This window comes from Peromyscus leucopus, chromosome 12 (genome assembly GCF_004664715.2).
Source record: "Peromyscus leucopus breed LL Stock chromosome 12, UCI_PerLeu_2.1, whole genome shotgun sequence".
NCBI lineage: Eukaryota > Metazoa > Chordata > Mammalia > Rodentia > Cricetidae > Peromyscus > Peromyscus leucopus.
In genome coordinates, this window is record NC_051073.1 from 54,622,339 (window position 1) to 54,639,962 (window position 17,624).

Genomic DNA, 17,624 nt, shown 5'->3' on the forward strand with positions numbered 1-17,624 from the left:
ATTATTTCTGGAGAAGAAACTTGATAGGAAAGTAAAAACCGACACAGCCAAGTGTTGCTCAGTTTAGGACCAGCAGATTTCATAGTAAATGGACCGGGACCTCTGCCATACTTTTTTCCACTCTCCTGGAAACTGTCTCTGATAACACTGTGGGACCTGATAAAAGAAAGACCTATATTAAGCATCTGGGAGATGGTTGTGTCCCTACAGAGCCAGGGACGTAAGAGTTCAAGGTCTGGTTCCCTAAGGCCTCAGAGAAGAGAGAGCCAAAGGAAATGTGTATTAGGAATTGGCTTCATGTTGTACTCTGTTGGGGAATAACAGTCTAAAATCCATGTTGATCTGGAGGTTGACACAGAGTGAAAATCTGATTGTGAACATTAGGCATCCTGTTCCTACAATTTTCAGATGAGGTGGCAGGAAATTTCAGTGAAAGGTGTTGCATACAATGGGGTGTCAGACTACAGGGTGAAATTGAGCAAACTTCTCCTAATACAAGGGAAAGGAGTGGAGGCTGTTAGAAGTCGGGTATGGTCAGGGTTTACCCGATTAATCTTCTCTATTTCTGTGAAGCAATCTGAACTATAAAAGTAACTTTGAGATTGTATGTGTCTTAATATTGTTCTCTGAAGAATGATGAGAGGTCTAAACAGGACTTCAGTTTTAATGAAATGTCAGTATCTTTTGAGAGGTTTGCAAATTCTGCCGAGGGAGGAAAACAATAAGAAGACGAATATCAAAACTTGCTGAAAATTGGTACAGAACCCAGTTTTGAATGAAATCCTTCATAAACAAAATTATAATGTGATACTGACAAAATTTAAGATTAAATACACACAAAATAAACAAGAGTGGAAATTCATAACATAGTAGAATTATAGAATACATATGCCAGAGAAGCCCTGGAAACCTCCTACTTCAACTGTGTACTATATGAAAGATTTCTGTTGTTTAGAATGCTTATTGGTGGTCATCTGGCCTCTGCTTTCAATATACAAATAACAAAATTTATTTCCGCTCAAGGAAATCCATTTTATTTGGTAGAAAAGTAACTTAGATTTAATAAAGATAACCAAGACATACACGAGTAGAATTATAGATCCACCAAATTCATTCCTATAACATCCTTGAAGGTGGGGGGAAAAGATCATTGGATCACTTATATTTTCTAAAATTAGAAACAGAAGCTAGGGATGACTAAGTGATTGCCCCACACATACAAAGCCAAAAGATGGCAGAATGGTGCATGAGGCTGGGTCTTCTGGCATGGATGCCCTGCAGCTTTCATTATACCACTTGAATGTTCATCCTTTAAGTTACTCACTATATGTACTTATTCAACTAAACAGTGTTCTATTTAATTAAAGTATCATAAATACATTTCTTTTTGACTTAAGTGTTTTATTTTCCAGATGAAACACAGTAAAATCACGTACATAGGGCACCCTTTGTCCACACATAGCCTCAGTTTTTCCCTTGTACATTTCATCCACATTTATGTAACACCGTGTGAACTAACACCTCGTAGTCATCTTCTCTTTGTATCATTCACATCATCACACCTGTCTTTACACTGTTATTATCCAAGTACTGATCTGATGTGTGATGTTCTGTATGGCAAATGTGTTGCTCTGACTGGTCAATAAATAAAACACTGATTGGCCAGTGGCTAGGCAGGAAGTATAGGCGGGACTAACAAAGAGGAGAAAAGAAAGAACAGGAAGGCAGAAGGAGAACTGCCAGCCGCCTGCCATGACAAGCAGCATGTGAAGAGGCTGGTAAGCCATGAGCCACGTGGCAAGGTATAGATTTATAGAAATGGATTAATTTAAGATGTAATAACTAGATAGCTAGAAGCCTAAGCCATTAGGCCAAACAGTTTAAACAATATAAGTCTCTGTGTTTACTTGGTTGGGTCTGAGCGGCTGTGGGACTGGCAGTAGACAGATTTATCCTGACTGTGGGCCAGGCAGGATAACTCTAGCTACACTGATCATGGTCAAAGACAGTCTAAATGAGTTTTTTAGCACCATCAGTATTTATCTGTTCAACACTGCAAAGAATTTACCTCATTCTGAATCCATAACCCATTCTTGGATCTATAAAAGGAATTTTGTCAAAATCCAGATCTTCAAGGTGAATGGTGTTTTCCTGATCCACCAGCTTGGAGAATTATTTTTTCATTAAGGAAGCCTATTCTCTATGGTGAAGTATGTACCCAAGGAAACCATGTTAGCTTCTAGCAGTCACTGCTTACTTTTCAAAACAGTGTAAAGTTATATCTTAATACTTACTTGTTTCGTGTTTTCTTTGGCTGATTTATCGTTTAATGCACATTTTCCTTTCATTTATAACTAGGTTCATATTAGATGCCTATCATAAATATTCTGAAGCTACTTTTGTTTTCTACAAGTTTTGATGTCAGTCACTTCTTCAATTAAATATTTTTAAATTTTGTAGTGTCTTGGGCATTATGCAGACAGATCTCGCAGTTTAACCTTCTGATATAGTTCTAATAATTTCATTTCTCTAGGATGTACAATTAAAAGGATATGATGGCATAATTTTGATATTTTATCTGTTAAAATATAGATATTTGGTTAAAATTCTTCTTGTTTTTCACTGTATAGTTTCCCCTCCCTCCTTCAGCAAGTATGCTTAATAACAGACCACTAGGTCACTAGATCAACTGTGAGTGAAAGAAAACATTAATTTAGTCTGCACTTGAGATTCAAGTACAAAGGATGGAATGAAAGTGGACCAAACAAAACACAATTACTTCTCCAACAAGTAAGGTGGCATTAATATCTGTCCTGTTAGAGAAAATGGAGAAAAACTTTCAGGTCCTATGTTAGTCTTTGGGAACCACACAATAGCTCTGATTGGATAGGAACAAGAAACAAGGAATGTTATTTCTCTTAGAAAATAGATTTAGCACCTTTTATAAGAAGTGTTTAAAATAAAACATTAATCAGAACAAATTAAGGCACTTAATATGTGATGCTTGTATACTGTTCTCATCCTTGATAATCTAAAAATTTTGGTTTTCTTCAGTAAAATTTTCCACTACTGATACATCAGATTAATTAGGTACCTATTAAAATGTGCTGTGACCCAAGTTCATTTCTTTGGTATGGAAATTTTATGCTTTTGGATTTATATATAATTATAAATATTTGTAGACATAAATTAAAAATAAAATTAGTATCTTCAGTTAAGCACATCCATACAATAGATTATGCATATTCATGACACAAATTGTTTACACCTCATAACAGATTCTGTAAAAATACATAGTCTTATTTTTAGAACTAGATTTTGAGTTCTGTTTTACTTTTATGCAAGAACTAAGGAATATATAATTTTTATATTTCATACATAAAGACATTTATAAGATAACTTTGGAGTTGTTTTTGAGCATATCATCATTCTGCTTATAACAGCATGGATTTCTTCTTCTGACGAACTTAGCTATTTTCAGCCATGTTTCTCTGATTTATCAGATCAAGTCTTTCTTAAGAAGCCAATAAGGATCACAATCATTTTGATGTTTTAGCAAAGGAAACTACTAATACTCCTACAGTTAGTATAGTTAATGACTTTCTCAGAACCAAAACTTACATTCCTTTGTTGTTTATATAATCTACCATTATATGTCAAGCAGTCCATTGTGGCTGTTATAATTATTTCTTCATATTTTCAATCATAATAAGGTAGAACAGAGGTTAGACAGAGCATCAACAAGACTCATTCCATCTGCTGAATTAATGATTCAGGTGTATCAAATAAGGTATGGTCATACAAACATATCAGACTATGCATAACGTGACAGTAATCTTCGGCTATGTCAGGACAAATATCAGGCACAAATTGGAACTATTTAAAACTAAAATTTCACAAAATGAGTGATCTGGTATGCAAGAGTGAGGTTTACCTAAAGGCACCCTAAAAGAAGTCAGGATATCAAGTATTTTCCTAATCATTGTTTTAACAGATAGATACTTGCTACGCTTGGCTTTACTTAGTGCTTGGCTGCACTACTGTCATGCTCAATTTCTGTACCTTATAGTGAATTGTGGGACAAGGGTGGTATGAGTAATAACACAACTTTAGAACAGATATAATTAACTGTAGACAATACACAGATAATTAATATGGAAATATATGATCATATATTACAATGGAATAAATAGCAATGTGGCATTGTATAAAGGGCTGTGCCAAGTTTTTTCTGAATTATAAACACTTTCTCTAGTCTCCTATAAATGATGTCCATCTACACCATGGAAAAACATGCAGGAGAGAATTTTGAGAGTATTACAAAGTTCACTATACAGTTAGTTTTCTGTTTCTCAAGGGAAGGAGTAATGAGCTGTAAAATGCAAAACCCAGGTTGGCATCATCATGCAGGAGGAATTTGTAATTTATAAATGAAAGTGATAGTTACCTTTTCTTATTCTCCAAGAAACGACAACAACAACCAAAGTAGAATGGATGGACACCGGCTTCACACCACCTTGCAACCTTAGGTTTACTCTAAATCCTGATCTAGACCCTGCATGTCCACAGTTGCCACTAGAGGGAGAAATCTCAGCACCACACCTCCGGAGCACACAGTGAGTCCTCTTCACACAAAGCAGCTCCTCTATCAGAGAAAAGAGCAGAGTCTTGGGGCTGCTGAGATTTTAGGGTCTGTACAAACTATGCACATTTGCTTTTTCAGTTTTTTTTTTTTTTAAATGTGTGCTTGGAAAGTAGCTGCTATCAGAAATGTTGAAAGTACTTCTAGAGAAACCCACATATTCACTCTCACCAGCAATCAGAGAATAATTGATATGTGGTTTTTATTACTATGGCTTCTGCAGTTGCAGACCCATAATTAATCTAATAGTGTTTGAATTCCTACCAAAATATCTTCCTTTAGTCCTGCCTTCTCCTAATTTGTTTCTTCTTTTATAAATCAAAGTCTAGTCTGCTTGATATATAGTGTTACCATCCTTCTCTATTCGGCTTACTAGGCAAATATTTATTTGAGCTCCTACAGATCCTAAGCTAAATTCTGAGATTAAATGGTAAAGTAGATTAGATGCCTGTCCTTGAGGCAAGGAAGAAATAAACAGAATGTTTTCCCAGAGTATACTAAACGCTAAGCACAAGGTATGGAGAGAGGCTATCTATTGGTGAAAATAAATAGGACGCTTAGCCCACCTAGGGAATTAGAGCGGATTTTCTGAACAAGACAGCAGTTTAATGGAGCCCTGAACCTGGAGGGAGGTAAGGGAGGGGTGATCTTGTAAAGAAGCATCATGGGAGAGTGGGAGGAGATAGCAAAGGAAGAGGCTCCAGGAAGAGAGCATTGCAAATGAATCTAGCACTCAATACTGGGCATGTAATAATGAGCACACCATGAGCTGTAACTAGGGGAGGCCCTGAGCTAGTGTTGGCAATTGGTGTAGGAAGCTGGTCATAGATGGTTATTCAAGCTCAGGATTTATAGATGAAGAATGACCTTTGCGGAATCTGGTGATGTTTGTAAACTAATGTTGGAAAACAACGGACTTGGGATATCAGAAAGAGTACTTGGGTTCATGGTTATGCCAATCTTGTGAAGTCTGGAAAGATCTATGTAAAGAGATATAATCTGGTCAGCTTAACTAAGTAATCAAGAAGCAAGGTCATTTCAAAATGTTGTCTTCATCCTCCCCCCCCCCTCCATCTCCATAGAGCTGGACAAGGTTCTCTGATTTTCATCTTACAAATAAGAAGTAAAGCCCAGTGCTCTGAAGTTCACTGTCAGTCACCCCAACATTACCACAGACTTTATACAGTGTTTCAGTTCTATGGCCAGAGTCCCCAGGTTTTACAACTTGAGCAAGTCACCTGTCTTGCTAATGTTCTTGGGTTCCAAGTCACTCATTCTTGAGACCTCCATCTATTCAAGTTATGGTCCAAGAACTCTGTTCCTTCTCTAAGCCCTACCAGTTCTGACTGAGTCTTCATAGGGAGATGGCAGATTCCCTGTGACCCTGGAATGTCTCCTATCTGTGGTTCCTGGAGGGGGTGTTCCATTATTTACCCCATTGTAATTTGTCCTTCCCTTGGCTAACATATTCACTCTCCCTGATTTCATGCTGGGCCTTGTAAGAGAGCTTCAAGAAATTTCATTGTGCATGCCACAGTAAAAACCTAAAGGCTCCTCCATAGAGTGTATTTTACAGGAATTAAGAAGACTCTATATCCAGTTCCTTCTGGGCCACCAACCATCACAAACATTGCTAGCCTAAAGCAAAGTATAAATATATATATATATAATAAGTTTTGAAAAGTAGTATTTACTTACTTCCAATATTTTAACTAACAAACCAAGTAGGACTCTAACATGTAGAGTAACCTCTGAGCTATGTACTAGACAGCCAATTAAATGAAAGGAAAGACTCAGATCACATCTTTCTGAACCTTTCCTAACTGAGTCCCCTGAATGAGAAAGTACAGAACGTAACCAGGCATAAGGCCATGGGTAACAATAAATAAGTAGTAAGTACAACCTTGGGAAAAAAGACTTGAAGCCAAAGAAGTCTGAGCAATAAACAAAAAGACCAGAGTCATGACGGAAAAGGACTTTCAAATGAGCCCAGGAGATCTTGGGACAGGTCTTGCCAACTACAAGATTGGCTCTAAGAATAGAAACTTGAGGCTACAGTTTGAAGAAAGACAACAACCTTGGCTTAGAGAAATGGTGAGCAAGTTAAAAATGGGTCATTTCAGGGGAAATATATCCTTGCCTATCCGCAACTGGATGGTCTTTCACCAACAAATGTAAAATTTATTTGTGGTGATAAGGTGGAGGAGAGAGGAGGGAGGAGGGAGAAAAGAAGTGGAAGGATGAATAGAGAGAAGAAGCATTCACAAGGAAGAAAAGAGGAGGGATATTTTGAGCATAATTTGGGGTATGTAGACTGATGAAAAGATGTATCATGAGTTGCAATGAAAAACAAGAAACTACTTTCTCATCATACTGTATGAGAATAAATGACAGGAGCTTTTAGGCTCAAATAGTCACTTATGCTTTTGAGCAAGCAACTAAATTTCTCCTCAGTTGCAGTCCTTTAAAATGACAGTGGACTGCCTAATCTCTAAGGCTTTTCCTATTCTAAATGTCTGTGCCTCTCTCCAGCAGTAATTAAGGAAGCCTGGAGTAAAGGGTTTTATTTTGCGAAGGTTAATCACACATTAACTTGAGATCTTGTTTTGATTGCAGGTGACTACAAAAATGTGTTCACTCACCCTGTGCTCCAAGTAAGTGATACAATGATATTCCAAGATTCTTGTTACTTTAAAGGACTTAATAAAAAGAGTTGTGAACAAATGAGCAGCATGGACCATAAAAATAAGAATAAAAGCCATTTTATTAAATTTTCTCATTTTCTAGAAGTTATTTTCTGTTTTAAGTATGACAATAATCTTTAAGAGCTTGTGTTTTATATCATTTTATAGTTGATAAAACACTTTGATGCTCACTTTTTCATTTGAGTGTTGGAATAGCTTGTTGTTTGACTGGCAAAGGTCAGTTTTCCACATCCAATAGATGAGTCTATTTCTGCATGCTTGACCCTTCTGGCTTCCTAGTAAGCCACCTAAACTTACCACACACTTCATGAAAAGAGGAAAAGTGTTTATCTATGAAAATAAAGAGTTGTCTTTGAATTTAAAGTAAGACTGATCAAAATGTAAAGGCAGGGCGAATTCTACAAATACAGTTGTTTTGGCTAACCTTGTTTGTGTGCATGGAAATATGAATCCGAAGCATTAAGCCTATTTGAATAGATTCTAACTAAGAAGGCTTTCTTGTCTATTCCCCTTCAAATCTCTTAGAGACAGCATTAAAAACAACACTAAAACACTGGCAAAAACAGCCACTTTTAAATCCTGCTAGACTAAATCATAAAGTAAGCACAGGGTGATGGTTTTAAGAAATCGAGCTTTGACACAATTGCAACAGATATTATGTAAATTGGGTCTACAATAAAGTCACTCCACTATTTATTTATTTTTTGTAGTTATGAAATCATATAGTAAAGAGATGGAACTATGGCAACCCAATTGAAATTGAGTCTTTTTGTTTGATGGCATATTTCTTAAGTCACACAAGACTAAAATTTTACTGCATATCTATTAAATACTGCTGTGATTATGGTTTGTAAAAGTTATTTTTTTCACACAGTAATCTGGTGGTTCTTCATTCTGTTTACATAACTGAACCATTAAAACCAAGAAGCAACAAGTTAAAGATAGGCCTTCCTCAAACCATCCAATAAGAGTTTATGAGTGTCAAAAATCTACAGCTTCGGGGCTGGAGACATGGCTCAGTGGCTAAGAGCACTGGCTGTTCTTCTAGAGGACCTGAGTTTAATTCCCAGCACCCACATGGCAACTCACAACTGTCTGTAACTCAGTTCCAGGGTACCTGACACCATCATGCAAGCAAAACACCAATGCACATAAATTAAAAACAGCTTCAGTGTTTTCCAAAAGCTCTCTGGATGAAATGCATGGCTGTGAGAACTCAAATCAGGGCGTTTCTAACTTGAGAGTGCTTAGGAACTTCTTGGGGATTTCCTTAAAAATGTAGATCCTCAAAGCCAATTTGGAATCGATTCAGATTCCTGTTTGTAACAAGTGACTATGTTATTTCCGGTGCCCAACTGTGGACCACACTGATACAAAAACCTTGCAGTCCTTCTCAAACTGCAGCCCACATCTTCAGCTTCTATGTCATCTAAGCACTGGTAAAAACGCAGATGGTCAGACTATGCTGTAGGCCAACTGAATCAGACATTCTGGAGGCGGGGCCTCCATGCAAAGTTCTTTCTTATCTGCTCAAATGCTCAAGTACCAGAAACAGGGTCCTTCTACAACTGTGACCTAAAGCCTATCTGGCTTTGTGTATCTTGGACAGGAGTGGGACTTCATTCTTGTATAGCACTTTACAGTTCAACGAACTCCCCTTCTTTACCTATTGTGAGCTTCTGAATCTTGTACAGTAACTAAAATAGACAGTTTTAGCATTTTCAAACTGAAACTGCAGCTCAAAATAATTCAGAGATTTGTTCAAAGTCATAGCCTACAAGGAGAGATCCAAATTTAGAACCTAGATCTTATGAGTCTTGGGAACTCACAGGCAACACAGGCAGAGTACAGGGCCATCCGCTGAAATCAGAAAGTAGTAGCTTGGAGGAATGGTATCTCTAAGGCTCAGGTGACAACATGAAGGAGACCAGCACATTCAGCCCACTTCCTATCAGGTGAGTCACAGCTGTCTGTACTTGAAACTAGCAGTGACCACAACAAAGTGCACTAATCCTTTTTGGCCTGAGTTTGCTGTTATGCAGGATCAGTTTTGGGAAACACAAATGCTGAACCCTCACCAATTGCCTTAGAGCATGAATCACCACAGTTGTACAATTCATTTGAAGTCAAAATTACATAAACCAGGAAAACTGTCTACACCTTGCATTGTATGTGTGTTTATATATATACTCATATGTTCAACACTCACAGAAGCACAAGAACTCATAGTTGGCAATTGTTTCATGAGCTTTGCCTGTTCTGTTTCTTGGGCCATAAATGACAACAAATAGTATAATTTACAGGTGCATAACCATTAATTAGTAAAATGTATATAAAATGCCATAAGCCAAATGATATATAGCATGCTGAACTCCATTTTTTTACAACGTATATTTAATGAAGGGTTTTATAGGCAATGGATGGTTCTTAAAGTATTAGTGATAGCCAATAAATTTTGATTACCTTTAGTGACTTAGCTACACAGAAAGGAAAGCTCATAATTGTTACAGACTCTCACTGTAGGCCCACAAAGTTTGTTTTCAAATAGTGAATTATAAGTAGTAAAAAAAAAAAAAAAAAAAAATCACATATTGTGCCAGGAGTTTGTTTGAGTGTTGACACTTTCTTAGTGAATGTAGGCGTTCCAGATGCCTTATAGGAGTCATGTTTTCTCTTGAATCTGAGCAAGATTTATTACATTTTATTGTCGAATAATCCCATCATTTTTTTTCTTTCTTCCCTCTTAGTACAGAAACAAACACCTAAAATTTAGGAAAACAAAAATTAAGTACCATTCACATTGTCACTTCATTTCATTCAAAGTCCGTTATACTTATTAGGTATGTTATCATTTCAATGGGGAAAATATTGTCATCATAAAAATACTGTAATATCCCTCAAACATCAAAGAGGGATGGAATTATAAATATCAGTTCAATATCTCAATTTTAGATTAATTTAGATTAATTATAATCACATTGGTGGGTGGACCCTACATATGTGTATGCATAGGAATATGAACAAAGAAACTTCATGAGCAGGTGCACAATAGGAGAATGTCTTCTGCAGCCTTTGTAGTTGTTTGAGATCTAGCACCCTATCAATATCTATCCATGCCAATATTGATAAGATGGTCAGTGCGGCCATTAAAATTTCATAATTTGAATGATTGTTATGGAGTGCAATCTATTTCCAATTGTCTGCAATTTATCAAGAGACCTTCATGTGTTTCAATCCATCAAGATTAACAACAGTGGATGTCTGTGTTCAGGGTAAAGGGTTATTAAGGCAAGGACAGGAAATTCTTCTAACGATTGATGGAAAACCTTATTTAAGATGGTAGCACTGAATTAGTTGGGGTTTGTTAACAAACACACAACAAGCAAACAATACTTGAGCTGCATCATGAGTAACACCTCAGAGATACCTATGTGTCACATGCTTTCCTATGCAAAGCAGTCTAAAAGCATATTCAGATTCACTCTGTCTAGAAGGGAACTCCAGGCACTGAATTGCTGCTGCACTACAGATCTGTGGACTACACTTTGGTTGCTTGGCTTTGGAATGGAAGTGGTCTGGTGGCTCTCATCAGGTCCTCATATAAGTTTTCGTGAAGATCTGAAGATTCCTCCAAGAAACAATCAGGTTAGGTGTGCATGTGTCAGGCTATATCCTTCAAGTCTGGTCATAATTCTACTGTTTTCATATTTTTAAAAAAGATGGAAATTACTGAATATGCCTGCAAGATTATCACTTCCCTAACAAAATGCACAGTTGCACCAAAAATTATTTTATACAAAAATAATGATCAGTTCTTAGATTCGTACTGAAACTCTTGTTTATGGAAACAAGAAGGTGAATGTTTTAGAGACATATCAGCTAAGCTCCTGTCATCGGCCCATCAGAACTACAAGCCTCCCTTGTCTCCTCTTACCATTTCAAATTATTCAGGGCCACACACTCACTAAGCGAGGATTTTTCTCTTCTTCCCATTTCACTTTCTCAGTGCCAAACATCTACTGTGGCTGCTGCCAATGAATCAAGTTCTCCTTCCTCTCCTCCCCTGGAAGCTCACACTCCCAGCAAAATGTCACAAATAAAGTGGAAGCATGCCTTTCCCAGGCTAGACTTGCAAACAGAAAGTAACAGCACTATTCTTCACCAGAAAACTGACCCACAAAGCAGACTGGATTAAGTTAAAGAGATTGAGAAGAAGGTCAGCTAAGAAAACAAAGGTAACTCTCTCCATAGTTACTTCTGATAGAGCTCCACCAACCTCAAACATAAAGCCCTGTCTGAGTCAAAGAACACAGGAAAGAGGGCATGTTAGGTGAGGTCTGGAGAAGCAAAGGACTCCCTAGGTGACTTATTTTCATCCTGTTTGTTTGTTTCCCTTTCCCTGGGAATAACCTGCACTACATTTGTTATCTTTTCTCACATCCTCCATTTCCACACTGTAATATCTGATAAAGTGTGATACTTAAAAGAACAAAACTCCATTTGTTTGGATCCATCATCATGCAACAGCACATACATATCCTATACAGACATTTATGTAATGAGATCGCTTCTCCTACATGTAGACATCTATGCTTACAGTACATGAAAGTGCCCAAATTCATTTATTCTTCTGATTAATATGTATCTGCTTCTCTGATTCTTAGATACATATACCTTAGGATGCAGGTGGTATTGACTTACAAAGATTTTACAAACTTTTCAATCATTTAAATCAGAAGTTTGATACATTTAGAGCATAGACTGTTCTCACCTTTAATCCTGTAATCTGGAAAAAATACACTTTTAGGATAAGCATAAACACACAGTTTTGCTGCTAGTAAAGGGTTAATGATGTTAGGGAATATGAATGTCAGCAGCTGAGAAGGCATGCTTGTGTGTTTGCAAAAATATTTTCTGCATTATGTCCAAATCCCTTTGCAAACAGATAAATTACTCTATAAATCGTATTACTCCGTGCAGATAAATCACACATTCAGGTTTACAAAGCTGGAGAGCAACAAGGGGAAGTCTCTGGCTAGGAGGTTATTTGAGATTCATAATCACTCAAAGCTCAGAAAATGAAGAAAGAGGTGCCCACACACTATCATGTGCTTACTTCTGACCATCAAGAACAACATATGTACATACAACACACACGCATAGCACACACCACGCCATACCACACACACTTTCATCCCTAACAAGGCCAGAGATCCCAAAGCAGGACATTCTGTGACAGCCAACCAAATTTATTTCTGGGAAAAGAAAAGAAAACTTTGCTGCTGTCGGCAGCTCTGCCACAGAACTGCTCCCTGATGCCCCGGGGTTTATGCACTATCAGCTCCTTCCACACAGATTAGAGGTTGATTTTCTATGGCATACTGTTTTTTATTGCCACAGCCAGGAATATTATCTAGATAGACAGACCAACACTGGGTCATTATATTGGGAGGAAATGAGATTTTAAAAGATCTCCAAGGAGAATACTTCCTTTTTTTTTTCTTCCCCCTTTTCTATTATTATCTGCCAGAGAGTCAAGTAAAGCTGGGGACGGGGAAGGTAGAAGAGAAATACAAGAAAGAAGCTGTGGGCTTTAAGGAAATAGATTAATGACTAGGTACCATCCAAGTCTTTCTACCTTAGAAGGGTCAAACTCTCAAGGACTTGGGATGCTTTTCCAAATTCCCATCCCAAATCATGTTGTTGAGCTTGGCAGACCTGCAGAGGGGATAAGACTTGGAAGTCAATAGTCAATTTGTGGTATCTATGTAATGCCAGGTTAATGCCTTCTCCACCTCTGTGTTTAAGTATTCTATTCTTAAGGGCCTGCCATTAGGCTAGGTCTTTCTTCCTCCTCCTCTTCATTCTTATCTTGATTTCTATCCACATTCCAAAAAAGCCTCAGTAATCATCCAAAGTTGTAAGACTGATTTATTGCCTACGATGTCAATTCAGAGATCTTTACAGAAAGTCTTCTATCAAAACTACTGCTAGGGCAGACTGAGAGCCTTGCTGAGTACCATCACCATCACCACCAGACACACACACACACACACACACACACACACACACACACACACGGAACAAGGAGAATGCAGCCTTGTGTACCACTCTCTGAGAGCCATAACTCAACTACTCTTGTGCCTGAATCGAGGAACCTCAACAAAACTCTAAGTGCAAAGCGCGAACAATTACCACAGCGTGAATACAGCCCACTGCCACTAATGCCATAGATGAAGTTAAGCTTTCTTGACTAGAGAAAACGACGTTCCAAGAAGTGAACAACATTCCACCAGCACCATTGAGTCTCCACAGGGACCAGATTCCCTTGAATTTTGTTCCCGGTTAAGTCCTCAAGTCAATACAAGGGACACATATACGCACACATATACACCCCCCACAAGCCTGCAACCCCAGGGCAGCTGGAGTGCAAGATTACAAACACACACACACACACACACACACACACACACACACACACACACACACACACACACACTGACAGAGACTTAGCAGAAAAGTTGCCCGCAAGCCCTACCTGAGGATGGCCGTGTCCCCCTGCCTCACGGTGATGTTGTCCGTGCCTCGGTTAAAATCCACGCTGCGAACCGGCAGTCCTGTGGGAAGAAGGCAGAGCAGTCTCAGTAGGACCAGCGGCAACTGTTTCCGATCGGGCTGAACTCTCCCGACCATGGTGGCCTCGGCGAGTTGGTCCGCGGTGGACTCCCGTGTGCGCGCTGCTGGCCACGGAGAGGGGCTCTAGCGCGTGGGGCTAGCAGCCACTGCCAAGGCTGCTCGGGCGGGTCCAGCGCGCACTCCCTTCCACTTTGCCTCGCTCTTTCCCTCGCTCAGTCTCTTTCCCCTCTGAGACTTAACAAAGCCCTCATCAAATCCAAGCTGGGGTCGGGGAGAAAGTGAAGGAACAAATTTTCCGAAGGAAGAGTGCAAATGTAAAACGCTTAATGATGAGGAGGCGACTGTCAACGGCAGGGGTGCTCCCTTGGACTCTCTGTGGCTGGCTGCTCCTCTGCCAGCGTCTGGGCTGAGCTCCTTCCTTCTGTAACCCACTTTCCCAGGCAGCAGGAGAGCCTGCCAGGGAGAGTAAAGAAACAGCCTCTCTCGCAGCAGCAGCGGCAGCAACCCAGGCGCTCTCTCCCCCTCCTCCCTTTCCTGTTTCTCCCTCTAGTCCCTGGCGTGTTCTCTCTCTACTCAGCACCTCCCCCCTACCCTGCTGGTTTTCAACAGCCCCGCCGCGTCATCCCCCTCCTCCCTTCCCTCAGCGTGGCCCCTCGCTTTGCACAACTGCCCCCTTCAACAGCAGCCAGCCTCAATGAAAGCCTGATGCGCCTTTGGGTTGTCAGGACAACAGCTCCATCTGAGGCCAGGCTGATTTCCTTAAGAAGAGGGGATGGGGCTCAGAGGTACTGTTCAAGACAGGGGAGAAGGAGGTGGACTCAAGCTAGAAACGGACAAGAGAAAGGGTCCAGGAAAGAAGAGGGAAGGCATGGCACAAGAGAGACACAAATCTTGACAAATGGGGCTACTACATACACATGGATAGGAAGGCATGCGGCGGAAGGGACCAGCAAGATGGGAAATAGAGAAGAAACTCTCAGATTGAAAGCCAAAGTTAATTTCATAGTCCTGGCAAATGGCTTTCCATAGTCACGTGGTCTTCACCCTTCCTCCTCTCCTGAAGATTTTAAATGGTTTATTTTCTCTTCCCACTTCATCCCCCTCCCCCTCTTGGAGCCCCCTTATGAAAGATGGACTGGAGACAATGCTGGTATTGAGTGGTCTGGGGTGTGAATGCTTGGCTTGTCTTTCCTAAGTGCCAGCCTCAGCAGCTGATCCTTGATCCCCAAATCAACCTCACTCTCCAGGAAACCCACAGGCTGACACATGAGTGATGGGATTTGGGATTATCGTTCAAATGGTACATTGCAGTTCTAAAGCCACTTGCTTCTCAAAATGTTCCTGTGCAAGGAAGTAGATCAGAAAGTTTGTCATTTACCAGGAGATCCAAGTCTACAGACAGCACTCCAGGGAAAGCAGACACTAAACAGGTGTAAATAATCATTACTTGTCACTCTTGCTCAGTGACACAACCACCAAGTGGTAAGGTCCATAAGGGGCTAACACCTTACTCATTCAAGTGAGAGCTTGAAATACCAGACAGTTCCCTCAGCTCTGGTTCAGGAGATGGAAGATGAGATTGGGTAAGCCAAAGACTTCTTTTCTGACCTGAATATATTCTCCTCTCTCTCTCTCTCTCTCTCTCTCTCTCTCTCTCTCTCTCTCTCTCTCTCTCTCTCTCTTCTTTCCTTGCTTCCTTAAATCCAAGCATTCACAGAGTACAGAAGCCAATGTCAAAAAAAAACTACAGAACAAATTGTAGTCAGTTTTCTACTGTTGACATTACAAGACTCACATCTCCAATCAAGAGGCAACAAATACTTGCAGGTTCTTGTACAAGAAGCCAGACAACTATCAAAGGATGTGAGAGGAGGAACAAATATTTAGACTCTTTCAGGGTTTGAACAAGCAAAACACCCTTGGACCTCTAGAACACTCTTGGTCTCCTTTTGGCTTTTTGGCACCAGCAAAGCATTTGCATTTCAATTGTTTCCTCTATGATACTAAGGAAATTTCACAAGGGCAACTGTAAAACCCCAACCAAAAGATAGTTCTGAGTCATCACTGTGATTCTTTCACATCTGTTAGAGGAAAGCCCAAATGGGGAGGTTCCGTTGCTCTGTCCCAATTCTGCCCCATTTTTCAGGTCATAAATATCTCATGTAGACACACACACACACACACACACACACAATCTATGCTTCTTATTTACATGGTGTGTTAGTCAGGGTTTCTATTGATGTGATAAAACACCGTGGCCAAAAGGAACTTGGGGGAGGGAAGGCTTTACTTGGATTATACTTCACATAACAGTCCATCATCAAAGGAAGCCAGAGAAGGAATTCAAGGCAGGAACCTGGAGGCAGGAGCTGATGCTTCTCATGGCTTACACAGCCTGCTTTCTTATACAACTCAGGTCCATAGGCCTAGGGGTGGTACCACCCACAGTGGTCTGGGACCTCCCACACCAAGCAATTATTAATATAGAAAATACCACACAGACTTGCCTACAGGATTCTTTGTTAGAGGCATTTTCTCAGTTTAGAATGCCTCTTTTCAGATATGTCTGAGGTTGTGTGAAGCTGATAAAACTAACCAGGGCACATTGTTAGGTACAGACATTTGTAATATAAAAAATAATAAAAGAAAAAAAAAACTTTAGAATCCTTATCAAATCCCACCAGAGCACAAGCCCTAAGGTAGCATTCACAGTGCTGGGATTTTTCTTGTCCCCCAGAATATTCAAAGGATTTTTCTTTTCTGCTGCAGCATTTTATCAGTTTAAAGGTAGATGAACTCTTACAGATGTGAGAAAATAAAGACCTTTCGTCTTTGAAGAAAATACTTTACGGTACTGGAATCTGCAGTGTCCCAAATTCAAGGTTTATAAAGTTAATTACTTTTATTTGCACTGTGAGTTCATTTCACATAAATCAAGTTATCCTCTATCAGTGGTGATGAGCAGTCCCCAGCCTAAGAAGCCAAGAATGTGCCACCACTGCTGGGTTGTGATTTAGCTGTTGAAAGTTTGAGCTCATTTTACTAGTGAAGAAATGGCTAGATAAAGTGGTTAGTTGATGCAAAAAGTTCTATAATTCTGACTGTGAATGGAAAAAAAAATGAGTTTTAGCATGCTAAAGGGTATGATGTCAAGATTACATGAGAAAAGCCCCCTGTCTTGCCATGTACTAGCAGACTGGACCATCCCTGCGATTATCTTTGTGTTCTTAGAAATCAAGGATTTGCTTACACAGTGACTTAGATGCAGTATATGCTCTCCTGTTGTAAGCTGTTCCTCTAAAGTCAGAAGGAAATAAAAAGAAAGGAAAAAAAAGATGCAGTGGACCGAGATCTAGCCATGCTAGATAAGTGGTATGGCCCACTGGGGACAGAGTGTATTCCTAGATGCTCTGGGGAGAAGGATTAGACTCATCCAGAGTAAATGTAAGGCCTCTGTCAGTGGGCAGGATTTTTGTCTGAAGAAAGGAATAGGATTTTGCAGGCGAAGAGAAGTATGATACAGTGGTAGTATTTATTTGGGAAAGATATTAACACATGACTGTTAACTAATATCAAAAATTTCAAGCATGAGATGGCCTCCTAGGAGGTATTGTGGAGCAAATATGATCTTTGACGTTCAG

The 17,624-nt window shown here is 39.6% G+C and overlaps 1 protein-coding gene across 1 annotated transcript in view; it reads right to left on the bottom strand.

Moving 5' to 3' along the window:
* LOC114701477 (limbic system associated membrane protein) overlaps positions 1-17,624 on the bottom strand; it is a 2,116,569-nt gene that overhangs the window by 610,881 nt on the left and 1,488,064 nt on the right. Inside the window, exon 3 of the mRNA XM_037209988.1 lies at positions 13,886-13,964. Coding sequence (XP_037065883.1) covers positions 13,886-13,964 — 79 coding nt within the window. The remainder of the gene's footprint in view (positions 1-13,885; positions 13,965-17,624) is intronic.